The sequence below is a fragment of the Mesocricetus auratus genome, unplaced genomic scaffold, assembly GCF_017639785.1.
Source record: "Mesocricetus auratus isolate SY011 unplaced genomic scaffold, BCM_Maur_2.0 Super-Scaffold_100028, whole genome shotgun sequence".
NCBI lineage: Eukaryota > Metazoa > Chordata > Mammalia > Rodentia > Cricetidae > Mesocricetus > Mesocricetus auratus.
In genome coordinates, this window is record NW_024429209.1 from 19,335,727 (window position 1) to 19,352,473 (window position 16,747).

At 47.0% G+C, this 16,747-nt stretch overlaps 1 protein-coding gene across 3 annotated transcripts; it reads left to right on the forward strand.

Moving 5' to 3' along the window:
* The first annotated feature begins 487 nt into the window (after positions 1-487).
* On the forward strand, positions 488-16,443 carry Spo11 (SPO11 initiator of meiotic double stranded breaks). Of its 3 annotated transcripts, XR_005871670.1 has the most exons (14): positions 488-644; positions 2,696-2,809; positions 5,150-5,238; positions 5,760-5,826; positions 6,252-6,360; positions 6,735-6,821; positions 7,615-7,651; positions 7,950-8,059; positions 9,866-9,965; positions 10,349-10,386; positions 10,967-11,043; positions 13,148-13,259; positions 13,904-14,120; positions 15,689-16,443. XR_005871670.1 is itself a non-coding variant. In XM_005074467.3 (13 exons), the coding sequence occupies exons 1-13, from the start codon at positions 514-516 to the stop codon at positions 14,021-14,023; spliced, it is 1,191 nt and encodes a 396-aa protein (XP_005074524.1). In that variant the 5' UTR covers positions 488-513; the 3' UTR covers positions 14,024-14,300. The 3 variants fall into 3 exon arrangements, 2 of the variants coding, with proteins under 2 accessions (XP_005074524.1, XP_005074526.1); XM_005074467.3 differs by lacking the exon at positions 15,689-16,443 and having other exon boundaries at positions 13,904-14,300; XM_005074469.3 differs by lacking the exons at positions 2,696-2,809; positions 15,689-16,443 and having other exon boundaries at positions 13,904-14,300.
* The last annotated feature ends 304 nt before the right edge of the window (positions 16,444-16,747 follow it).

A 16,747-nucleotide genomic window follows, 5' to 3' on the forward strand; every position in this document is an offset into this window, starting at 1 on the left:
CATTATTGGGACGACAATAAGAACCTTTAATCCCAGCACTCAGGAGGCCGAGGCAGGTGGAGATGACCCGGTGCCGAGCCGGGAAGCCACATCTGCTCCCACTCACCGATATCCCGAAATGACTCCCCCAAAGGAGTTTGCAATGTTCTGCCTGCATGTACGCACCAGGTCATGGCTGTGAGCGGCCACGTGGTTTCTGGGAATTGAACTCGGGGCCTCTGGAAGAGCAGCCAGCGCTCTTAACCACTGAGCCATCTCCCCAGCCCGGTGTCTGCAAATGTTACTGCCCCTCGGTTATCCTGCCAAAGATGCCTCGGGTCCTCGACACTAGGCTAGATCTGCACCAGCAGCGGCGCGTCCTCCGGGGAAGCTCCCAGACTCCGCGGAGGCCCACGGGCGCCTGCGCACTCCGTCCCCGTGGCGCGTGGCGCCGTGCGTGCGCATGCGCGGGGCCCAAGCGCATGCGCACACGGCAGGGTCGCAGGTACCGGAAGCGTCGCGGTACCCGCCATCATGGCGTTCGCGCCCCCAGGGCCCGAGGCCTCGTTCTTCGACGCGCTCGAGCGGCACAGGGCTTCCCTGTTGGCCGCGGCGAAGACAGGCGCAGGGGAGAGTCCTGCCGGGGCCACCCGCCTGGCCTCTAGGTACAGCGCGGCGGCGGCGAGGGGAGGCCGCAGATGGCTCGGCTGAGGGGGCCGCTGTGAGGAGAGCGTCAGCGCCACGCCCGCCTGCCCGCCCCAGCCCTGATACCAGGCCTCCCAAAGCGCCCTTAACTCTCACTTTGAATTCAACAACAACAACCTGGTGACCACTTCCGGTCCACACCAGCTGTTTTCTAGAATGTTCCAGGAGCATCCCTCCACCCTACTTCCTGGGTTTCGCAATATCCTTTCTACTCAGGGAGTCTGAGATTTCATTCGGCTTTATGTTTTATATTTTAAAAAATTAATGAAAGCAGGGTGTTGGTGGCTCGCACGCCTTTAATCCCAGCACTAGGGAGGCAGAGGCAGGGGGATCTCTGTGAGTTCCAGGCCAGCCTGGTCTACAGAGCGAGTTCCAGGGCAGCCAGGACACACCGAGAAACCCTGTCTTGCGTATCGAAACAAAACAGATTATGAAACTATAAGTTTGGGGACTTTTGGCGAGGGATAAGAAAAGAAAAGAGGAAAAACGTAAAGCCCTCTAAACAACAAGGATATCAACATTTTAAGTGATTTACGATAAGACACTTTTCTTGACCTGTAGGGAGCAGATGAGTGTATTATAAGTGATTTATCTAAAATTAACTATTCTCCTACCACCCAAGGTGGAATTGACTACAGGAAAAAAATGCATTTATATGATTCACAGATTTCCTTTCTCATTTATCACCAGTTTGTATCTTAAACACATTGTTTTTAAGCCCAAACCAGTTACCCAAAACCCCCCAGGCAAACAAGTTTTACAAAAAGGATTTAGTTTCTGGGAGAATTTAGGACAAAAGAGAAAGGAGATGGTGGGAATCCCTGTTGACTACAAAGATGTGGATTGATCTCATCATGTCTTAAATTTTTCAGTGTTTTCCCCAAACTGTTCCAAGCTTTGAAAAAGCAACAAGTCATTAGTCTTTACTGTATTGGGACATACTAAATGTTTTAATATCTATTTTCTGATCTACTTTTTTTTTCAGTGAAAACATGAAGACTCTGTGGACACTATAATCAACATTTTTGCCCACCTTCTGTGTTTAACTTGGATTCCCTTCCTAGACAATATGCCAATGTTACTTAGAACAACATTTTTTAAAGCTGATAGTTTGTGAAATTAACGGCCAGTCGACAGAAAACTGGGTTCAGTCTTGATATTTTGTGGTAAAGTGGTCTGGTTTAAGTAGCCAAGTCAATCATTTAGTACAGAACTCACAATTTATTCCTTTCCTGGTAGTGATTAATGTTTTCCTTTTGAATCACTAAAATTTAAAGATGATTAATTTCTAAGGCATGAGATCAATTAGGGCATTATGCTACAAGCAGCTATGTTCGTGGGCATGCGTGCATGAATGCGTGTGTGCGTGTCAAAGCCCGTCCACATCATCCTTAGTTAAAACATTTAACAATAGTATTTCAAGCCAAATCTGTATTGAAGTTCAGTGTCATTGAAGTGAGTTAATGTGAGCAAATAAAAATGCATTTGTAAGTTATATTAACTCATCGTCAATGCAAAAAGGTTATTTGAGAGATGAAGTTCCAGGGAAAGCTAATCTCTCTGAGAGTAACCACTGTAAACACAGTTGTCTGAGAGAGATGGTTATTGGCATTTATTTCCAAGGCTTAAAAAAGAGAACAAACGGGAGATATGGTGGCCAACACCTGTAATCCTCACACTCAGAAGACCAAGGCAGGGTTGTGGACTTCATGGTGAGTTCCAGGATAGCCTCCACTACCTTGTGAGACCTTGTCTCCAAAAGCAAGAGAAAACAACAAAAATCTAATGAAATAGAGAAGTTGTACCAGGAGGTGGCAGCACACACCTTTAGTCTCAGCATTTGGGAGGCAGAGACAGGGGGATCTCTATGAGTTCCAGGCTGGTCTACAAAGCGAGTTCCAGGTCAGCCAGGGCTACACAGAGAAACCCTGTCTTGGGGGGAAGGGAATTGTATTGATCTGGGAAACATTACATGCTATCAAATTAAATCATCGTGTGTTTATTGTTTCAGTGCTGAGGTTCTTACATCTATAGAAAACATTATCCAAGACATAATCAAAAGCTTGGCAAGAAATGAAGTGCCTGCCTTCACAATAGACAACAGATCGCGCTGGGAAAACATAACGTGGGCATTTTGCAATTTATTTCTTCATTTTAAAAAGATGTGTGTGCTTGCCTCTGGGTGTGCATGTGTGTGTGTGCCCGTGTGCGTGTGTGTGTGTGTGTGTGTGTGTGTGTGTGTATGAATGTGCATACAGGTGCCCATGGAAGCCAGAAGAAGGTGTCAGATCCCCTGGAGCTGGAGTTACAGACACTTGTGAGCCACCTAATGTGGGTGCAGAGAACTGAACTCTAGTCCTCTGTAAGAGCAGCAAGCACTCCTAACTGCCCAGTCATCTCTCCAGCCCCTGAAGTTTTGTTTTATTGTTTTATTTATTTATCTGAGAGAATGTCTCACTGTAATGCCCAGGTGGCCTGGAACTCACAATGTAGACCAGGCTAATGTCAAATTCAGAGATCTGCCTGCTTCTGACTCCCTAGAGCTGGTATTAAAGGTATGTGCCTGGCTGGGTGGGCAGGTAGATCTCTGTGAGTTCCAGGACAGCCAAGGCTGCATAGAGAGACTCTATCTTGAAAAAAGAAAAAAAGAAAAACCAAAATAAAAATAGAAGAAAAAATCATGTGCCACCATGCCTGGACCCTGCAGTTTTAAAATGCAATACCTATGTTATTTCAATCTGGTTTAGAGTTGTAGTCATATGTTGTTCTTTTCATCCCCTTTACCTGTCCCATAAAAATTAGCAGGCCCCACAGAAGGGCGGTGTGAACTGAACTCAGTTGATAGATAAGGCCAGGACTGCAGGGCGGTGTGAACTGAACTCAGTTGATAGATAAGGCCAGGACTGCAGGGCGGTGTGAACTGAACTCAGTTGATAGATAAGGCCAGGACTGCAGGGCGGTGTGAACTGAACTCAGTTGATAGATAAGGCCAGGACTGCAGGGCGGTGTGAACTGAACTCAGTTGATAGATAAGGCCAGGACTGCAGGGCGGTGTGAACTGAACTCAGTTGATAGATAAGGCCAGGACTGCAGGGCGGTGAGAACTGAACTCAGTTGATAGATAAGGCCAGGACTGCAGGGCGGTGAGAACTGAACTCAGTTGATAGATAAGGCCAGGACTGCAGGGCGGTGTGAACTGAACTCAGTTGATAGATAAGGCCAGGACTGCAGGACCGTGTGAACTGAACTCAGTTGATAGATAAGGCCAGGACTGCAGGGCGGTGAGAACTGAATTCAGTTGATAGATAAGGCCAGGACTGCAGGGCGGTGAGAACTGGAGTCAGTGTTACAAGGGGTCTAGCTAGAACCACACTGAGGGCGGGGATGGCTCAAAGACAGTTTGCCCTTGCTCAAAACACCAAGTGTAGAGCCACACTTCTCAGCACTGGGGAAACACCTGGTGTGGTTGTCCTCCACTCTGCTAAAGCAAGCCATTGCTCAGGCAGTGCAGACATGCAGACCGCACGCATCCTGACACATAGCACAGGCATAAGGCTCAGTCCTTGTCTGCCAGCTTTATCCAAGTTCTCCAGCCTAGTGACAAAGGTTGGGCCTTTTAGCCTGTGCAGCCTTTTCTAGTGAACCCCAAACAGTCAGACTTTGTCAAAGCCACAGAGGAATGGGACTAGAGGAGACCCTTTGAAAGTGTTATTGTAATATAATTAGCATAAGATGTATACTTGGGCAATGTGTTTTGAAAGATGGATTTCACATAGCTTCAAAGCAACTGCTACATGGTGTATTCTCCTAGTGTTTTCTGCCACCGTTAGGAGAGCCTGAGAGGTTCAGTTTAACAAACTGACTTTGCGGGTAAACTGAAATACAACATTTCAAAATTTAGTATTAAATTGAACAGGATTATTAACTGAGGAGGACTAATGGCAAAATAAGTAAAATACATAATAGCAAAATGTATGTAAGTATTCCACACACTGTCTCCCCAAAAGAACGATGTACACACATTCCACACCCACCTTTGCTAGTCAGCTAGTAACTTCCTGCAGCAACTTGAGCCTTGGCGTTCCTAATCTCCACTGCTCACAGAGAGGAAACGTGGGAAATGGCTGAGTGGCTGAAGTGCTTGCTGTGCAGCAGAAGCAGCCATGTTAGGCTGCCCAGCACCCCATAAAAGCAAACCCCGGCACAGGCCTGCAATCCCAGGCCTGGGGGTGTGGATCCCCAGGGCTCACAGACCAGCCAGGCTATGGTGGCCAGTGAGTGCCAGGACAGTGAGACAAAGATGATCTCCTAAAACAAGATAGGTGGTGCCGGACCCCAGAACAGGTTTCAAGGTTGACCTTTGGCCTCTGTGCACACGTACATGGTATGCAGAGGGTCACACCAAGTGTGCGTCCAGGAATTAAGTCTTTCCCATTTTGTTCTTTTGTTTTGAACAAAACAACAGTTTTGACGATTCTGTCGGCCTTCAGATGATACCTCAGTGCACCACAAAAAGAATCAAAAGCGATTCACCAAAATCAGTTAAAAAATTTGGTAAGTTAACCTTTCATGGCATTGAGTAATCAAGGATAAATGAGTTAGTTATTTCTAGAGCTTAGCTGTTCATAATTAGATGTCTTCACATGTTCTTTAATAGGTAGCTTGCCCTTAATAAATTTCTAGGCTGAGGGGGGTAGCACATGCGTTTAATCCTAGCACTTGAGAGGCAGAGACAGGCAGATCTCTAATTTTGAAGCCAGCCTGATCTACAGACCTAGTTCCAGGACAGCTAAGGCTGTTACACAGAAAAACCCTGTCTCAATAAATAAATAAATAAACTTCTAGACTTGTCATTGTTAGTAACCCTGGGAGCCACTCAAAGTAAGCATGGTCTATGTTCATGTTCAGGGGAGATTACTCTAATTTGCTTTTATAATTATTCCTTACCTAACTCTTCTCTTTTAGAAAGATAATGTTTAAAACATTATAGACAAACAGTGGGGACAGTTAAAGTTTTTGATAACAGTATCTTTCAAATTAGTGAGAGAGATTGTTCCTTATGTCTTATTTTCCAGCTCTGATTCTGAAAATACTGTCCATGATTTATAAACTAGTACAGAGCAACACTTACGCAACCAAGAGGTAAGCATACTGTTCTGGCAAATTCATTCTCAAAAATTTAGTTAAATGAAATGTTTTAAAATTTAATGTGTATGGGTGTTTTGTCTGCGTGTGTGTCTGTGTGACACACGCCTGGAGTCTGAAGAAGCCAGAAGATGCTGTCAGTTCCCTTGGAGTTGGAGTTACAGATACTTGTTTGCAGTCATGCAGGTACTGGGAATTGAACCCAGGTCCTCTGGAAGAATGACTAGTGCTCTTAACTGCTGAGCCATCCCTCTAGCCCCTGTTAACTTTTAAAATATACTTTGAAAAGCCATGAAACCTGGACCCCAGGCAATAAGTAGCTCTCCTTGTATGCCGTGTTTCTTGCGGTAAGTGTCCTCCACATACCTGTCACAGTCCAAGGACAGGATGCTCATTCACAATGTCACCTCACATTTCCATAGAGACATATACTACACTGACAGCCAGCTCTTTGGGAACCAAGCTTCAGTGGACAACATTATAGATGACATTTCCTGCATGCTGAAAGTGCCCAGGAGGAGTCTGCATGTGGTGAGCCACTCCAAGTACAAAATACTGTCACAAAACAAAGGGGAGTTGCCCTTACTTCCAGAGCAGAGGCAGAGACAGGCAGGCAGCCAGGGCCACACAGCGAGAACTTGTCTGGGGGAGAAGTGTGCTCTGCCCTCTTCATGACATTTGACAGGGTTTTTCTCAGCATAACCTTAATCCGTTCCCAATGTGTTCCTTTGACCTTTCCAGATGTTTTCATTTCCTAAATACCCTCACACGCTTTCCCCTCCAACTCCACCCAGATTCTGATCTAAGCTGAAACACAAATAATATCTCAGGAGGTGAGCATGAGGAGAGGCCTGTAGCAACAAGGGTACTGATGGGGATGGTTTCAAATGCGTTACTCTTCCCAGTTATCCACCTCCAAGGGGCTGATTGCTGGCAACCTGAGGTACATGGAGGAAGACGGTACCCGCGTGCAGTGCGCCTGCAGCGCCACGGTGAGTCTCCTCACGGCTCGGCCACACAGACCTTCCGTCTGAAGCGGAGTTCTAGTTGTGTGGATATGAGTCTGGTGTGTGTGTGTGTGTGCTCACAGGTGTCACAGCACCAGTGTGGCGGTCAGAGGGCCACCTTCAAAACCCGCTCCCTCCTACCACTATGGTTCCCGGGATCAAACTCAGGCCATCAGGCCTGTGTGGCAAGTACTTTTACCCACCGATCCATCTTGCTGGCCCCAGAGATTTTCAAATAAAGTTGATGGGTGAACAGGTGTGTGCTTTATGGGGTTCTACACCAAGCACACGTTTCAAATATGCTAATTGTCATATTGAAATAAACAGGCACACATTCTCTTTTAAAGTGTGCTGATATTTTCAAATAGTGTGTGGCATGGCCTTTTTGGCATGGCTGTAATCTGTGTGGTTCTGAAATGAGCATATTTCTTCCCAAAACCCTTGCTGAAGCTGCACTAGAGTGGCGGTGTGGGTGGGCTGATGTTCCCATCAGGACAGGGCACAGTGATCTGCTGGTGCCCTGCATTGGGACACTTTGCTTCAGCCTGTCTGCTGAGCCACAGCTGTGCAAAGTTTCCACAACCATCCCTGCTGGGGAAGCCAAGTGTGTCTGCTTTCCTAGGGGCTGGTCTGTTCCTCACTGAGCGACAGTCTCTAGACTACCGATCAAAGAAAACTGAAAGCATACAATTGAGGCGATGAATTATAAAGTGTAGTTACACTTTTTATTTTATTTAACTTACAAAATGCCTAGTTCTGTTCTTCCTTTTTAACTTAGGCTACTGCTGTGCCATCTAACATCCAAGGGATCCGGAGTATCCTTCAGTGGGAAGACTGTTTAAACTGGAATGCTCTCTCAAAGAACTTTGCCTTCCTGTTGTGTAACAAACAAGTTAGACCATAGAGACAAGTAGCCACAGGCCTTGCTAGGGCTCTTGGGAGCTCACTGTGAAGTAGAGACAGACACCTGTATACCTGGGTGAATGTAGACATTGGGAAGTAAAATGAAAACTTTGTCGCTGTAGCTGCCTTCGAGTCAAGGTATGTGGTATGGTAATGTAGTGGTGACTGAACTCATGCTGTGCCTGTAGTTTCTCAACCTTAGCCCCACAGATCTGATCACAGACGCCAAGTTCCTGTTAATAGTAGAGAAGGATGCAACATTTCAACGGCTCCTGGATGACAACTTCTGCAGCAGAATGTCCCCATGCATCATGGTCACGGTAGGCTATCTGCCTCACTCTATCACTGGTGCCTGGAGAGAGATTCCAACAACATCTGTGCACCATGTCCCTCCCTGTCCAATAGAATGCATTATCTAGTTTCACAGAGCAGAAGTGCCCAAGGTGCTTACTTCAACATCCTAAACCCAACTCATGTTCAGATGAGGGTCTCTATTCCTAAACAGCAGCCATTTACCCAAATAGACTTTGTTATTTTGCTCCTCTGTGCCCCTCACACATTCCTGCCACAGGGTGTTTCTCCAGGGCTGAAGGCACTGACCGTGCTTGCAGTCCTTCTCCCGAGTTCTCATCCCGGGTGATTCCCTGGGTCAGGCTAAAGGAGCTTTCCCTTTCAAACACGCACTGCAGCACTAATGGAGGCACAGGTGGTGTGGTGACAGCAGTGGACTTATAGGATAGCTCAGCAAAGGCAGTGTCTCAGCCAGCAACAGCTAGCCCAGAAATGCAGCAGCCAGGGAGAATGAAGCCACATGTGTACCTCTCAAACTTCTGCAGCCTGGGGCCAAGCCCTGTGTTAGCTGCTTCTGTCTGCTAAGTGCAGCCCCTTCCTAGCTGCTGAGAAGCTCTCTTCTCATTGAGTGTTCACAGGGACGGAAGAGCAAGACACAGGCGGGAGAAAGCCGCTCAGGGTCCCTTATGTAAGGCTTTCATCCCATTCAGGGGAGTCCACCCGTCTGTTCTCTGTTCCAAAGCCTCACCTCCTGAGCCCTCACATTGAAGGGTAGTGTGCTGACAGGGATTTATATGACACAGAAGCATTGGTCTCCTAAGGTAGTTAGCTTCCTGTGGTATGGTAATGTGAGGAGAAACCCCAGGAACTGGCTGCAGGAGGGAAGAAAGCTTGGGGTGCACACAGATGCGGGCTGCCGAGTAAGAGGGTGGGTCAGGGCCCCTCACCTCTGATCGCTCCCCAGCAACCGTTTACACAGCTATAGAAACCTGCTCCTCAGAGAAAAAAGCTGTTTACAGCCTTAGCATAGCCAGGAGGGAGTCCCAGAGGAGGCACAGGGTAGCTGGGGGAGCCTTGTAGGCCTGGCCAGTCCCACAGCAAAAAGATAGGCTCCTGGGAGGCTTTGAGTACTATGGTGTATGTGGCAGCCTGTGGGGCAGATGGCTTCTTGTAAGGTCTGGACTTACCTCAGTATATGTATGGGGGGGCGTGAGGACTGAACGAAGGGCACTTGAGAAGGACCAGGTGACTCCTGATTGTGGGGAGTCTACACGACCTGTGGCACCTGACTGCAGCAGCGCCGCTCAGAGCCACAGGACAGACACAAGCACTCAGCTCTTTGTGAGAGAAGTTCCAAGAGCAGCTTTGGCATGGACTCTTGAGGTGATGGCAGGAAATCCTAGTGGTATCCTTGGGTGAACCTAAAGAGCCAAGAGGCGATACAGAAGATGAATGACAATCTGTAGGTGTCTGCTCCATCTGCTGGCATCATGTCTGCCCCAGTGATTGAACTCAGGTTTTATCTGCTGAGCCATCTCACTGGTCCTCCCTCTGCTATTTCAGACATCACAGAGTGAGCACCTCTGAGTGTGCAGGGCCTTTATTCTCTCTGTTCCTGTTTCCTTGGGGTGGGAACTTCAAACGGGCATTCTGGAAGCGCAAGTGTGAACACACATGGTTCTTCTTGTTGCACACGGCACACTCTCTTTACCATCAGCACTAGAGCTCCCCAACCTGCAAGTCAGGGTGGGGCTCACTTGTCAGTGCTGAAGAGATATGGGCAGAATGTACCCAACCCTCCTGGGGCCGCGATGCCTGACTCTGTCTGCTTTCAGGGCAAGGGCATCCCAGACCTGAACACAAGGCTCCTGGTGAAGAGGCTGTGGGACGCATTTCGTCTTCCTGTGTTCACACTGGTAGATGCTGATCCACATGGTAATCTCTCCGGGACTATTTGGGACAACAGTCCAGTCCTGACAAGTCATACTTGTGATTATGGGGTTTTTGCTCTTAGAACATTTGCTCAGTGTATTGTATGGGCTAGGGGATAGCTCGGTGGTATGGTACTTGGCTAGCGTGCATCATGTTTTAGTTTCAATATCCAGCATGGTAATCAGTAAAGCAATAAATTGAGGTACTACTAATATAGTCAAATTAAAGGCTGTAATCATTTAAGGCATTGTTTAGTATATGAGACTAAGAACGTAAGTTTTCATTGGTAATGTCCACAGAAGTAAGATTTAGATGTTAGATGAAGTTTGAGAGTGCAGATTCCATAGCTGTGATCTGAGTCTAATTTTGAAGCTCACTCTCAACAGGCATCGAGATAATGTGCATCTATAAGTACGGATCCATGGTGAGTACAGGAAAGTGTATCTGCCCTTCTTCATCATATCCGTGTACAGTCACTGCGGTTTACTTACACCCCTAGCCGGCCAATGCTCTCCAGAATGTCCTAGGGGAAATGCTGATCTCTTCCAGAGCCAATCTGTGCTTCAGTGGTGTGAGCTCAGCCCCTAGCATGAACAGCCACCCACAGGTAACACAGGGACGAGCTGCCTGCAAGAGCACAGCCATCCTGTCTGATCTGCTCCTAAGGAGCATCAGATAGACCATAAGTGTCACATGCAGCATCCAGTTCTGACTTTGCCACTGTGACTCCCACAGTGAGAGAAGGGAAAACCTCAAGTCCACACTGGAGCCCGTGTGATCAAATTCCTTCATCCAGGTTCCTTCCAAGCCCGCTGACCCTGCATCTCCAAATGAGCCCACGGCCTAGCCAAGGTCATAGCAGAGGGGTGGCAGAGCAGGGAGGGAGGAAGTGAGCGTAGGCCAGAGATGAACAGAGCAATGGTCCAGGCCACCTCTCCCTGCTGCCAGAATAGAAAGCCAGGGCCCTGCCCAGCTCACCTGACACAGCTCTGCTCTCTGTCCAGTCCATGTCTTTCGAAGCCCACAGTCTCACCGTCCCAACTATCAGATGGCTTGGTCTCCTCCCTTCTGATATTAGAAGGTAAGACGTCTCACTGCAGTGTGCTTGACATGCCTGGCATCACTAAAAAGGGCGTGCTGACTGTAGTTATAAAGCACATTTCATAGTTAATGCAGGCTGGGCATGATGGTACACACCTTTAATCCCAGCACTTGGGAGACAGAGACAGATGGGTCTCCGTGTTTGAGACCAGCCTGGTCTCTATAGTGAGTGCCAGGACAGCCAGGGCTACTACATAAAGAGGCTCTGTCTCAAAAAACAAAAGGCAAGAACTCAATGAATTTCGTTAATGCAAGGAGAGACATGGCAGCATATTGAAATCCTGTGCTCAGGGGACTGAGCCTGAGGCCAGCCTGAACTTCAGAGTGAGACTCTGCCTCACAAACACAGGTAAGTGTGAGGTCTGAAATTTTAGTCCTGATCTTAAATGTTCTAACTTCATAGAGTGATCATATCTTAATATCAGAGTTTGGGAACTCCCAGTACTTAAAGTTAAGGGTCATTTAAGGCAGGACAGTTCTGGATGGCTGGTGGTTTTCTGCCCATAGCTATGACCTCTCCCCAGAAACCTTAAGGTCCTCTGTTCCTTTGTCATCTGGTTTCTGCATACAACACAATGTGATCACTTTTGTTGTTGTGAATACATTTTTCTCCTGCGACCTCATGGTAACAGTTCCAACTCCTGAATTTCAACTCTCCCCATGCCAGCACGTGCTCAGGCCATCCCTCCCAACTGCTCTGCCCAGACTGTAGGCGCAGGCACATCAAAGGGTCCTCTGATGATTAAGCCTTTACCTGAATCTTTGTGTAGTCTGTGTGTGCGTGCGTGCATGCGTGCGTGCGTGCGTGTGTTTGAAGCTTCCCCTGCCTTCAACAGGGTCCTGTTCTCCCTGGAGAATGAGCCACCTGGACCTCACCATGGGGGGAATACTGCTTTTCAAATACTTATGAAATATTTAATTATGTGCAGGTCCTGGGGGGTTGAGCATGTGAGTGCAGGTACTCACAGAGGATGGAAGCCTTGGAACCCCTGAGCTGGAGTGACAGGCAGGCAGTTGTGAGCTGTTCAGTGCGGATGCTGTAATTAAACTTGGGTCCTCTGCAGGAGCAATGTACACTCTTAAGGACTGAGCCATCCCTGCAGCCCCTCAAACACCCTGTTACTATTCTCCTTTCCCTGTGAGAGGAACTTGGGTGTGTGCGGGGGTTTCCTGAGACACTAGGCTGTCTTGGATGTAGATGCTCATTTCCCAAACATGGGGACCATGAAGCTATGGACTTAGTAGGAAGGAAAAATTTCTCCTGGAGTTTTTAATACTTCCGGAGAAGGAAGCAGAATTTAAACCAGGCAGTTACTTGTTATGGCTACGATCCCTTGGAGTGACCTCTTTGCACAAACACAGATTTGGGACAAGGAACCTGATGGCTTTTAAGGCAGAGGTCTTGGAGGAACTCCAGCTGTGGCTCCTAAGTCCCCCGTGTCCTCAGAGCCACTCCAGATGGATGCATGACCAGAGGAAAGAGGCTGCAAGGAGCAGCACTGGAGTCCCTTCAGTCAGCCAGCCAGGAGCTGCCTCCGGCACATGTGTGGGGTGATCGGAACACTGAGCAGGAAAGCAGAAGCGAGAGTTTCCCTGAAGTCTCGGTCTTGTGACTTCAAGAGCAGGTTACACCGTAAACTCAGATCTCTCCACTGTTTTCAGACTTCAGACCAGATAATAGACACACATCCTCAAGTGCTTAGTAGGCAGCCACTTCCTGATTTCTACCTGTCAGCCACTGGCCACTCCTGCGGGAGCACACAGCTGCGGAAGCAGAAAGCTGGGCTTGTCCACACTAGCTCTCTCAGTGGGCCTGACGTCAGTGCTTTGTTTATAGCCAGTGTCTGTCTGTTTTCATCGCTCAGGTGGGGAGGGGTAGGAAGGACAGAATCTGTTTCTATGACAACACAAATTTCTACCTTGAACTTGGAAAACTCCCAGCCCGTGACACAGAGCCACAGATGCTGAGCCTGGGGAGGGGCACTGGACTGATTTTCTCACTTGTTTTTCTTAGTTTGTTGACATAACAGCATAAATACAGAACAGTTTGTTTTTACTGATCACTCCAATCCAATTTTTTCTAGGTTAAACATACCTAAGGAGAGTTTGATTCCACTGACAAAGTGTGACCATATGAAACTGGACAGTATCCTGAAGAGGCCTTATATTACCTACCAACCCTTCTGGAGAAAAGAGGTAGGCAGCGTGTTCTTATAAAATGCAAACACAAACGCTGTGTGCTTTTCCATTCATTGTAGTGGTAGCTGATCACACAATCCTGTCAGCATGTCCTTCAATTTGTTTCATTTTTATCATCGTTACTGATTCTTAATTAATGTTTTCAGTTAGTGTACAAGATAATGGGTTTTATTATAGCATTTCATGCACATATATCACGGTACTTTGCTCATCTACTCCCCCAATCCCCACTGCAGGTCATCTCTGCTGGCAGGCCCCACTCCTACCCCAGCATGGTCCCTTTCAGCTCTCACATACCACATGACATGCTAAACCTAGAGCCTGCATGTAGAGATGCACAGCGTCTTTCTTTTCCTCCTCCATTATCTGCTCTTGTTCTCCCTCCCCTGCATGGTGCCTCTTCTAAGTTCATGTCCTGCCTGTGTATATTTAAGTCTAGAGTGTGTACATGGTTACGTCATGTTAACAGTGATGGTATCACAGTTTATCCGATAAAGAAGAAAGAACTCACAAAAGTCTCAGAACAATAGCGCTAGAGTCATAAGGCCTGACCTGACAGTCCTGACCACTAGCCATCCTAGATGCTCTAGCAGGCTTGTGGCTCCTCACAGACACTGGTAACACTGTGGTACCTCTGGCAGCTGGAAATGATGGCAGACTCTAAGATGAAGGCGGAGATCCAAGCCTTGACCTTCCTGTCGGCAGACTACCTTTCCAGAGTGTACTTACCCAACAAGCTGAGGTTTGGAGGGTGGATTTAAGATCACAGCTAGGCGGTGTGTACATACCAGAGCCTTCACCTGCTTGTCTGAACTGGGAACACTGCGTGGAGGAATACCTAGTCTTAACTCTGCAACGGTAAAAATAATTTTACATTAATATGTTTGTCAAAGCAAATCCATGATGCTCTTTAGACTGTTTGATCTTCTGTAAAGACAGATTCTTATTCTGTGTTCTAGAGTGACCATAAAGTAATTAATTTTTAAATTTTATTAGAAAAACTGTTCCATATAAAAGTCTATAAAAATATTTACTTCTGTTGGGCGGTGGTGATGCACGATGCTAATCCCAGCACTTGGGAGGCAGAGGCAGGTGGATGTCGAGTTCCAGGCCAGCCTGGTCTACAGAGTGAGTTCCAGGACTGCAAGGACTGTCTCACAGAGAAACCCTGTCCCAAAAACCGTAAACACACACAAAACTTCCTGCAACATAGCTAGTGTACATATTAAGTGTCTCACTAGCAACAAAAACAGCGATCGAAACTCAAGAGGCTGCAAAGGAATTACATGATATTTTTTCTTGTACCTTCTTTTGCTTCCTTGCCCTGTTAATGTACCTGTGAAACTAATGAAGTTCATTACAGACAAGTACTCGAGTTGGTGTGTCCGGTGCCTTGCTCCGCCCATTTCCAGTGTGTGTCTCCACCTGTGACCTGCACCCGAGCCTGCTTTCCGGCCACACAGGGTTGCCCAGAGTCCAACATCCAGTTCCTCTTTGTTCTCTGGGTGCTAAGACTGACTGCCACGAGGCTTCTCCTACAGTAGGCTGTGCTCACCCCCTCTAGCTCTAATTTTGCCAGAGGTGACCTTTATGGTCTCAGTGCATCCCTAAGTGAACAGAAGCTTCAACTGTCTGCATGTCTGCACACTTCCGGAAGGATGTAAATGCTGCTTGCTTTGTAAGGCTCAGCAGAGCTGATGTAATAGGACCAATCCTGCAAGTGTGTGGGTGCTGCCACTGAGTGCACACGATCTCACCCTGTTCCCCCAGTCATGACTCTGTAGCTTACAGGTGCTGCCACTGAGTGCACACGATCTCACCCCGTTCCCCCAGTAATGACTCTGTAGTTTACAGGGGCGAGCTCTGAGTGCACACGATCTCACCCCGTTCCCCCAGTAATGACTCTGTAGTTTACAGGTGCTGCCACTGAGTGCACACGATCTCACCCCGTTCCCCCAGTAATGACTCTGTAGTTTACAGGTGCGAGCTCTGAAGGTGGCGCTTGTCTGAAGCCTCACACAATAGCATTAGGAGACAACAATACCAACCACCTCGGTGAAAAACCAATGCATGTAAAATAAAAATAAGTAAAGCATAAAAAAGAAAAACAAAACAACAACAAAAAAAGAAATTCCAAGATAGCAGCAACAGAGAATTCAACTGAGCTGGTTCCATGTGATCACCCTGGTCACTAGCTATGGCACTGGCCCTCCCTGCCCAAGAACTTGTAGTAAAGATTAAAAAGGCAATAGGACGATAAAAGAAGACACTCGATATGTATCACACAGTATGTATGTTTCTAAGGGCTTCACAAATGCTGACTCACCTCATCCTGTAAGTTAAGTCCCTTAACTCACCACCCCATTTTACAGATGGGGAAATGAAGGCACAGGGAAGTTTAATAACTGACTGTTCTGTGTCCACAGACTAGATGTCACCTTGAGTCTGGAGACTGCTTCTCATGTATCCTGCATGCACACTGCCAGGGGAAAGGCTAAGCCTGTGCTAAATCAAGGCCCTGATATCATACCCATGGCATTAAGACAGCTCCTGGACACACAGGATACTGAAAATTTTATATTGAGAAAATTTTAATATGCTGTTGATTTGACTTCCTTATGAGACTTATCAAGATTATTTAAAGCTTTTTAAAATTACTAATGTTTTCTTTAAATTTATACATGATACTAACATGCAATAATGTCACTGAATTTTGACAAGCTAAAAAAGAAAGTACAAGTTATAAATATATTTAACCTACAGAACATCTGGGTTAGGCTATATTGTCAAAATGGGAGGGAAATACAAGACTTCAGTAGTCATGAAAACTTGGAAATAAATTTAAAGATAGCTTTCAGATTCATTCAGTTCACCTAATTAAATTATCTAAACTTTACTCCTGGAAATTCTCCTAAAATAATTTTCTATTATTTGGGGAATGAAAATGGAGGTTGGCTATGCTACCCACCTTGATTGGATGCAGATGAGAAGCTGCTGGTGCTAAAGTTTTGGGAACCATCTAGAATTCTAACTCACAAGACCAGCTTTTAGAAAGCATTACCGCACATTAGCTCTTTCAAATGGCAGCTGGCAACTGACATGCCCTCAAGGTGCCATCGTCTCCTGGGTCCCTGTGGAAGAGCACAGGCTGGAGTCTGTTTGTAGTTAGGGTGAGTAGGGACGGGCACCACAAAGTATGTTCTGAGACTCTTGGTTGTTCCTTAAGGGCTCATAATGGCCCTCATTAAAAAAAAAAACTGTAACCTCCCATTTTCTGGGAAATTGAACTGTCGTTATTGGCGATGCTAAGTGACTTCAGAAGCCATGGTTTCAGAGGGGTAGGGAACAAGCAGTGCCCGTTGTACAAAAATAGGGCAAATCCTCTAAGACGTCCCTCATGACTTCAGGCCTCCTGGCTGACTGTCAGAGTGGGGCCAGTCTCTGTGAGGTGCTGCTGCTGAGAGAACAGACACCCTGAAAACCCC